Consider the following 9,498-nt stretch of genomic DNA (forward strand, 5'->3'; position numbering starts at 1 on the left):
ACTACAAGCAGCAGCAGGTAGTGGGAGTCCCCCTCCCCCTGCCACTGTCTGCTCCCTGTCATGTGCCCCTCTGGCATCTGCTCCTGCATGCTTGTGCCTGCCCCTTGCTCTGTGTGCCTGCCCCAGCCCCCCTCCCGCCCCCCTGTCCCCACTTCCTCCCCTGTGCCTGTGCTTTTACAGGCTATCTTGGTGAAATACAGGCCCAATAAAGTCAATGGGAATTCTGCCACTGACTTCAGTGGAGTCAAACTTCACCTTCTCTTCTTACATAGAAGAACTATATGGATTGATTATTTTAAAAGTCCTGATGTTTTAAGCATGTGAACCCATGGTTAAACACTGTTTATTGTAAGTTGCATCAGTACAGTTCAAAGTTTATTCTATGTTGAAAGATGTATGACTAACATCCAGTAACGCTGATGCCATTCCTAGATTATGTAAAGGTTCTTAATTCCTGAATCTGAATCCATCTTTCTTTATACCAGTCAGGTCTACAGAGGGGAATTACTGTAGGTTCATCAGGGTTATTTCAGGGGATATGTTTTGGAAACAGTAAAACAATTTCCCTAAACACTAATGGTTAGATTTGTTTTGAGGGATTATGTTGCAGTGTGTGTGTGTGTGTGTCAGGGGGCAGGGGTTCAATCTGCATTTCTCCTCATATTCCTATAACTTTTATGTCATTTAATAGGTAGTTTGGCTAATTATTCAAAAGTATCCACACTCAACCCAGGCTGAACTAACAAAGACATTAAAAGTAAGTAGTGCAGATGAACCAACTTGAGCTGAACTTAGTCCTGATGTGAATGGGCAAAGTTTGGTCCCATATGTGAAAGCAGTTGCCTGAGTGGATCTTTTTGATCTAGTGTATTAATGGATGTACAAACTTCATATACTAATACTCTAGTCATTAATTTATGATTAACACTGAATGCAGCTACCTATACAGTCATGGAAGCTTATGGGTGTTTTGACAAAAGCTTCACTTGGTTCAGGACTTTGCTCTTATGCTACAGGCAAATGATTCTGCGCACACATGTGGTTCTTGCTTTGATTATCCCCAGGTGGTGCTGTTATACATAGACTTCCAGGTTTGGGGAGGATGCAGGTTAAGTGATTTTTACTCTTGGGAAAAATGAGTCATGTTGAGCTTTGAATTATGCATATTTTTAGTAAGTATGGATTTGAGTGTGTGCCAAAATGAATATCATAAATCTTGGCATAGTTTTACGGTTATTTATTCCAGTCTGTACCAGAAAATAACCAAAAACGGTCACGGTCTGTCTAATTCCAAGCAATTCAGATAGCCTGATTAAATGAACAGGTATTTTTGTGTCAGGATAAAAATCCACCCTTAGAACTTCCTAGGTGTCTTGTGAAAAAGGGAAGCACTGGGGGAGGGAGAACATAATTGGCAAAGCAAGCCGTACGAGGAGAGGCTGAAGGAGCTGGGCACATTCAGCTTATGGAAAAGGTGCTTAAGAGGGGGCATGAAAGCAGTCTTCAAATACTTGAAGGGCTTTCACAGAGAAGAGGGAAAAGTACCTGCTCTCTACTTGCTGCAGAGAGAGTAGGACATGGACCAACGGTTTGAAGTTGGAGCAAAATAAATTTAGATTGAATATCCAGAAAAAACTTTTTCACTGTGAGAGTAGTGAGGCAGTGAAATAGACTGCCTAGGGAAGTTGTGAACTCTCCATCACTGGGGGTGTTCAAGAAGAGGCTGGATAGCCGCTGGTAGGGAATAATTTAGGCATAACTATGCCTATTTTCTATTATGGATATTTCCTATGTTTCTGGATTTTGCTGTTTGCTCCCACCCCTTCTCTCCCTTTTTTTCTGCTATATGTCAGGCTGTTTTTAAGCCTCCCCAGAGGCATTTGGTGTTAGCTACAGCTAAAGCTGGGACTTCAGGTGAGGTGTGCTGATTCTCCTGCTAGGAGCCAAGCTAGAGGTTCCTGGCAAGAGGGTCATGCCCCTCTGCTTGGGGTCAGACCAATTTGCTATATTTGAGGTCAGGAAGGACTTTTACCCCATGGTCAGATTGGTATAGATTGTGGGGGGTTTTGCCTTCCTCTGTAATGGGAGCAATGGCCCTCTACCCAGGGCCTGTTGAGTGAATATTGACAGCATTTTATAGAAGCAGGACATTGGCTGCCATGGTTCCCTTGCTTTACGTGTGGCAGGTTAGGACTTTAGGTCTATGCACTGTCAAGGTTGAAGGTGGTAGTCTTATGTAGATTTTAGGTTATGGGATGTTTTGGATAGGGATGACCCTGCCTCATCAGGGGGTTGGACTAGATGACCTCTGGAGGTCCCGTCCAGTCCTACTTCTCTATGACTGATATGCTTCCCTTTTTATTGGTATTACTCTAACCAAGAGGTACAGAGATACTCACTATCTATACAGCTGTTCTTCTAACCATGCAGGCTAAACATATCCCCCTATGCCTAATAAAATGCTTGCTTTGGAGTGGTGTAAGTGGTAAGTAAATGCTTTGAACTCTTTTTTTTTAATATACAGTTTGTGTGTGTGCATGGGGGGTTATGAATATGGAAAAGAATCTGGGTATTTTCATAAGTTTAGAAAATGCTGTTCCTTTTTTAATTCATCTTGCTGTCATTTAGGGTTCTAAATAGAAATTGAAATAAAAACAGTTTCCATTTAAAATTGTATAGCTGTACTATCGCACTGTCACCTCAACTAGTGCAAGTTACTATTTTTGGAAACACCAGTCTTAGAGCCACAACAGACAAGATGGTCTAGATCATTAAATACTACCCAAAGAGAGGGTTGCTAGCTCACTAATTGTTGGTTAATTGTTAATCTTTCTTCTCTGTCTGGTAGATCTGGACTAGATTAATGTAAAACAGTGTTTGGTTAGTTGGTTTGTACAGAATAAGGTGGTAGATCTCAGCTCATTTCTATAGAAGAAGAGCTTATATCACAAATCTACCACCCCAGTTTCTACCCTACATAACTTTTTAATGTGTTGAACAGGTTTTTTGGACCCCCACTCTTCCTTGCAGATATAGTGTCAATTATAAATAATAACCTCTACAGTTTAGGGTTTAGGTATGCAGATGATGTGCCACTTGGAAATTAAAAGCTGCTTGCTGCTGTACTCCTGAGTTGACATATTGGCATCCTGGGATGCCAATATGGCACTTTGTATCCACATTAGATTAAAAAAAAAAAAAAAAAAGCAAATATGCCAAAAATTAAAACGTGACTGCTTTGATAATTGTAATTTCTGGATACAGCCACTCAATCTTCCAGCATCTAGCTAGTATTTCTGATTGCTTTAACAAAACAATGAGCTGTAATAAAGCCGAATTAACTTTGTGAGAGTAAAGTAAATGTAAGAGTAAGACAAACGCTTTGTATCCTTACTGCTCATCATTTGCAGCTGCTTTAATTTTGGAAAATCAAGAATTGCAGCAACGAATTAGACCACAGAGGGTTGAATTTTACTCCATAAACTTCAACAATACTTTGCACTGGCAGCCTGGGAGAGTTGGAAAAGGTGAAGATATTACCTACTTTGTACAATACAAAGTGTAAGTACAGTGGACTGCTCCCACTTGCTTTGTTTCTAAATCTCATCCTCTGTTCCACAAAGTCCGCTTGTTCTCATGTGACAAGTATGTATTTTTTTTTTCTGTTTAAGGAATAGCCATTCTCAGCTGTCTCAGAAGTGGTGACAATTACACCTTTATATACAATACCAGCAGAAGGTAGATAGTTTTGAGCATGACAAGGGGAGCTACAGTGTACCTCCTGCAGTGAGCCAGCACCCTCACTGCCTCTGCAAGGGAATGCATACATTATGTCATGAACATATATTTTAAAAAGTGGGAAGAAGAGTTGTTTGGTTGTTTTTTGGGGGAGGGAGTGGGCAGGGGTTTGAATGCCACAGTCTCTGGATACCAAATTTGAGAAACCTTGAAGGCATTGACTTTCAGATGTGACAAGCTTCTGCTCTTTGGCACATCCACTTGGGTTTCCCAAAATTACAGCAATACTGTATATTACTAGTCACATTTGAAAACTTAAGCCACAATATCCACTAATAGGAAGTGAGATTTTATCTGCTAACTGGAATTGCAGGACAGTTTAAATAGGCAAAATACTAAATTACTACTATGAAAATGCATCCAGTTAACCAAAACTAATGCATATTATTTTAAAAGGGGGAAAAAACCATGGGTTCTTTAATGACAAGAGGTTGGAACCCTAGTTCTGAATTTCCTGAAAAAGCAGTTATTGAGACATCAATCACCTATGAAATAGATTTTTAATGTAAGCAATTTGAAGATGAAATTGTTCATGGAAGATCTGGTAGTGGGTACAGCACATGAGTTATTTGGAGAAATATAGTGTACAAATCCACACAATCATATACTAGGGCCTAAAAAGAATGACACTTTCTCTCCCTCTCCCTCTGCAGATATGGGCAAAGCTCATGGAAAAACAAAGAAGAATGCTGGCAGATTCACGAAGGTTTGTGTGACCTAACTTATGAAACATCTGATGTAAGAGAACCTTACTACAGCAGAGTAAAATCTGTTTCAGCTGGAGTCCATTCCAACTGGACCATCAGCTGCAGGTTTACTCCCTGGAGGGAAAGTAAGTTTGACTGTGTGCATCTTTTCTATACAGCAATATGGTGTGTCACCTTCAAGTAATTTCCAGCTTTTTCCCATAGCTTGTCATCTTGAATAACTTCTTATGACTTATAACTTAGGTTTTGTTATATTTTAAGCTTTTTGGTTGCATTAACATTTCTATTTTGACTATTTATTTGTACCCAACAAAATGGGTTGTCTGAAGTTGAAACTGTAGGTTGTGACCATAATGGTTTACTGTGCCCATATGATGATGAGCACAAAAGACTAGCTGCAAAATTACAGATGCTAGTGAGATGGACTTAGGTAAATGCTGCTGCTTGTTGTCTTTACACTTTATTTGAAACGTAAACAATTTGCATGCTCTGTCAAATGTAGTCTCTTCTTCTTTGTCTGTGAATATCTGAATGTGCAAATTGAATTGTATATGAATTCCATGTGAAGAAGAGAAAACGTTCCTTTCTCCCTAGAATGAACTCTTGTGAAACTTCACCATGACAGTTAGCTGTCAGTGACCGATCTTGTGCTCATGGAAATGGTCTTTTGAAGTTCAGTCTACATCCTGAACCCAGAGACCGAGCTTTGTATAACCATTGGCAGCTTGAACCTAATCACCCTGCAGAACCAGCTTCTAGCAGAGCATGCTGAAACAGAGAAATATTCAAGGTATAATAGGAGAGAGAGAATCCCCAAAGTGCTCAATACTATGGCTCTTGGTGAAATGGGGAAGAGCAATTCAGTCCCCTTTTAATGAGCAAGAATCTCTATGCAGTTTTATCTTGAATATTTACATTATAGAACAACACTGTGTTCTCCATCAAATGGTGGGCAGAGGATATCTGCCACACCCCATAATAGGCCAGATGAGAGTCTATACAGTAATCAGAACCAAGTACAAGGGCAATAACTTCTGTTATCCAGTAATAAGTCATCATCCAGACATCAGGAATCTAACAAAAGGTTACCATGCACCTGGGTTTTCCTGGGCATGTCCTCTTTTTGGGTCCTCTGATTTCTGTCTAGGCAGTTTCTTTTAAATGTGAACCAAACATCCAGGATTCTTCAGCCACTCGCCACCCCCTCCCCTGTGATGCCACCGCCAGTTTCTTCGCATCAGGGGGCCCCAAAACTATATCTTCCAGGGGGCCAAAAAAATTGTGGGCCAGCCCTGGATGAGTGTATTAGAGGGTACCTACTGGTGCTGGGTGAAGCTGTCCGGGCACTGGGGTTGTGGCAGGGTGGGGAGGAAAGCACCTGCCCCTCCAGCAGGGGAAGGAGGTGGGGGTGGGCTTTTGAGGGCAGAGGGGAGCTCTGTGGCCCAGCTGGCAGCACCGGGGTCAATACCCATGCTCGCAGGGGTGGGGCAACCAGGGGAGACTGCCTGGGGGCCATGGCCAGGCCTCCCGGCACTGCACGGGAACCCCAGCCCAGGGCAGGGGGTGCCACAGGCCTCCCCTCTTGTTTCCTGTAGCCTATGCCATGGCTAGACCCACTCTGTCGCTGCCCACACAAATAGGAGTCACCATGCTCTGGCCTAGTTGAGATGGGGGCAGCTGGGGGCCCCCTCCAGCAGGCTGGGGGGTGCAGCGGGCTGCAGGTCAGGAGTAAGGGACACCATCAGGGCTGGAGGGGCTGTGACTAGGGAGTGAGGGTCACCAGGAGGCTGGGGCCATGAGCCAGGAATGCGGGGCACTGGCAGCGCCAGGGGGCGGCAGATCAGGAGTGAGGGGTACCAGCAGGGGGGTGGGGGCCAGGAAGGGATCTGCAGGTCAGGAGCAAGGGGCAGCATCAGGGACAGAGGACTGCAGGTTGGGAGTAACGTGCATCAGCAGGGCCAGGGGAGTTGGGAGCGAGTTGTCTCTCTGACAGGTGTCCTCTTTTTTGAAACTGGAAATATGGTAACCCTCTCTAACATTTAGGGGGAGGCAGGCAGGGCAGAATATCTCCTTAGAGACTAACTGGTTCAGAGCAAAGTAAGCTTCTGTAGGTAACAGCAATCAGATTATGAAGCAGGCTGTCACCTTGAAAAGTCTGTGCCTCCCTGACCTAGTTAGTTGCTAAGGTGCTACCCTGCCTTGCCCCTTGCCTGACTTTAGACTTGCATGTTAACTTCCTCTCTTTAAGCATCATTTAGAAACAGAGCATCAGTAACCACAGATATCACTCATTTAGGTATCATGAATCAGTGGTTCTCAAGTAAATTGTCCCACTGTGCTTCAGTACTCACTTAGATACTTCTACGTAATTAGGAAACCAAAAATACTTATTTCCCTTTTTTTAAAAAATCAAATACTGGTCTAAACCAGTATCTTGACTGGATCTTGGTTGGAGGCAGCCCTGCCAGCTTTGCAATAGTTGCCCCAAAATTCAAAAGAAGAAATCAAATACAACAAAAGCTCTGTCATCTGGCATAAGTGGGGAATGGGGTATGCTGGTAATCTAAAAATGCCAGTTACCTGAGACGGGGTTTTTCATCTGGACACGGAGCAGGGGTGGGGGGGAAGCACAGCGGTGGCAGCCGCACACAGACCAGGGGGTTGGCGGGGAGGTGGTAGCAGCATCACACAAAATTAAATTAGTTGATGGATTTAAAGTTTTTAATTATGGTGTCCTGAGAGTGTCACTAAGCACTTATAATAATACATTTTGCATTGTTTCTTCAGCAATAATAGGACCCCCATCAGTGACTGTGACTCCTAGAAATAGGTCCATAACGCTCAAGCTCAAGGCTCCAAGTTCACCTTATAAAAGGAAAAAAGGAAGCAAGATATCTATGGCATATTTTTACCACTTACTATATCAAGTGTTTCTAATTAACAACTTGCCAAATGAAGTAAGTGCATGTTCACTCATACTCTACCTTTTAAAAATGTAAATAGGGAAGACTGCATACCCTTCTGCTTTACAGTTGAAATAACTCACTGATTTGTTTGTGCATAAATTAAACTAGAGGCTTAAAAAAATCTGCTTTTAGAAATCATGATTTTATCATTATTTTGTAAACCATCTTGTATCACTCCCTTTGCACGGGACATTAGTCTTTCCTTACATTATAGTTAAATAAGCCCTTGGACCAAATCTTTTTAGGTGCCATAAAATAATAAATAACCTTATTTAATATTGTTGGCGAGTTCATGCTATTTTCTGAGCTCACTCATGTCCCATTTAAATATCTTACACAATTCTGCTGTGCTTAAATCATGGCCATATTTACTTAAGTGTCCTAACCAACATGTTGTGGGGTTTGTTTTCTCCCTTGCATGCAGAAACACAAAATGCTGGTATATGAAGGAACAGACAAAGTTTTTAAAATAGAAAACTTGAAACCTGGTGTCAGCTACTGCGTAGTAGCTAAAATCTTCGTAGCAGTACTGGACCGCAGCAGTGCATATAGCAGAAAGGAATGTACAGTGCCACTCTGACATGGTAGGTAATCCAAAACAAAACATCCCAGAAGCTAAGAGGCTCCTGCCCATCACTACTTCAACGCAATATATGTGTCGGTAGAGTCATTAAGAACTGCAACCATATTTGAGCACAGATAATATATCTAGAACGTTCATACAGCACTCTCAGAACTATGATTTTATAGTTGGTTAAGAAAGCCCCAGCAGAAAAATAAACGTAGTTGATATGGTATGTTTTGATTACTTGGTTGTTGTCATGGCACTTAGATAACTGCAGAAAATGTTACAGGAAAGCCCCTGATATGAATTGATAAAGAATGCTGCTTATTTCCCCTTCTATATTTAAAGATATACACAATATTTTTCCCTTGCCTTTGACAGATTTGAAGTAGTAATTAACCACAAGAAATGGATAGACCTGGAAAGCTGTTACTGTAAAGGTCTGGCACAAGAAAGGGCTATGTTTGTCCATGGGTTATACTGTAGCTGAGCTGGCAAAAGCAGTTAATGTGCCATGGCACACCTACTGAATTCTTCATACATTACTCATGCGTGTTACATTTCCAAGCCATGAGCTTTACAAGGATAAATCACCGATTTCAAAGCATGAATGCAGAAAACCAAACCAAAACAAAACCCATAAAACAACCCATCTTCTTAAATGGCCTTGCTTACCATTGAATTCCCATGCCTCTCAAACTTTAGCTTTAAACATTTTCTTACTAACATCAGTTTTATGCTTACCCTAAGCAGGGGTGGGGGTGTGGCCAGACAGAGCCTGGCATGGCCTCCTCCGGCAAAAGAAGCAGGGAGGGGGTTTATTCCCCTCCCCCCGACCTGGCCAAGGCGTAGCAGCCCCTGTCAGCCATTCCCCACTTTGCTGCTCAAACTGCAGTGGGGTGGGGATGTGTGGCCAGTTTCTCCCCCATCCCACCCCCCACCCCCCCCACACACACACAGCCTGATGCAAATGGGGAGAGGGAGGGGGATTTAATCTTCGGGTCAGGCATTTTCCTCCCCCCTTCCCCACTCCAGCAGCAGGGGTGGGAGTGTAGCCAGAGCTGGCTGGCATGGCCCCGCCATCTGCCTGCCTTGCCCATGGCTGGGGCTGAGGCTGTGGGGCTGAGCTGGGCCAACCTGCAGGTGCTGCTGAGGGTGGATGCAGAGGGGCCAACCACGGGTTGAGCCGCAGGAGCCGGGCTTTTCCCAGCAGGCTGTGGCTCAGGCTGGGGCCGTGGGGGCTGCACAGCCAGATTGCTCCCAGCTCCCTGTGCCCAGGCTGGACAGGGCTGTTGTGGAGCTGCAGCTGGCTGGGAAGGGGCCAGCCTGGGCAGGGCCCTTCCCAGCTGGCTACAGCTCTGACACCTGGGTCCAGCAGCATGGGCGGCAGCTGGATGGGCAGTGGGCTGCCTGGGCAGGCTCGGAGGCACCAGCAACCCTGAGCCTGGCAGCCACCCATCAC

General features: G+C 43.8%; 1 protein-coding gene across 1 annotated transcript; it reads left to right on the top strand.

Moving 5' to 3' along the window:
• Positions 1-2,553: 2,553 nt before the first annotated feature.
• IL22RA2 (interleukin 22 receptor subunit alpha 2) lies at positions 2,554-8,051 on the top strand. Its single transcript, XM_006030264.1, has 5 exons — positions 2,554-2,569; positions 3,411-3,561; positions 4,452-4,630; positions 7,293-7,462; positions 7,896-8,051. The coding sequence occupies exons 1-5, from the start codon at positions 2,554-2,556 to the stop codon at positions 8,049-8,051; spliced, it is 672 nt and encodes a 223-aa protein (XP_006030326.1).
• Positions 8,052-9,498: the final 1,447 nt, after the last annotated feature.

The sequence above is a fragment of the Alligator sinensis genome, unplaced genomic scaffold (assembly GCF_000455745.1).
Source record: "Alligator sinensis unplaced genomic scaffold, ASM45574v1 scaffold417_1, whole genome shotgun sequence".
NCBI classification, from domain to species: Eukaryota; Metazoa; Chordata; order Crocodylia; family Alligatoridae; genus Alligator; species Alligator sinensis.

What these genes read in the sequence shown, in the direction of transcription:
- IL22RA2 (XM_006030264.1), top strand. An exon ending in TACTTTGTACAATACAAAGT is followed by an intron (nt 3,562 to 4,451) that starts GTAAGTACAGTG and finishes CTCCCTCTGCAG; the next exon opens with ATATGGGCAAAGCTCATGGA. An exon ending in TTAACAACTTGCCAAATGAA is followed by an intron (nt 7,463 to 7,895) that starts GTAAGTGCATGT and finishes CCTTGCATGCAG; the next exon opens with AAACACAAAATGCTGGTATA.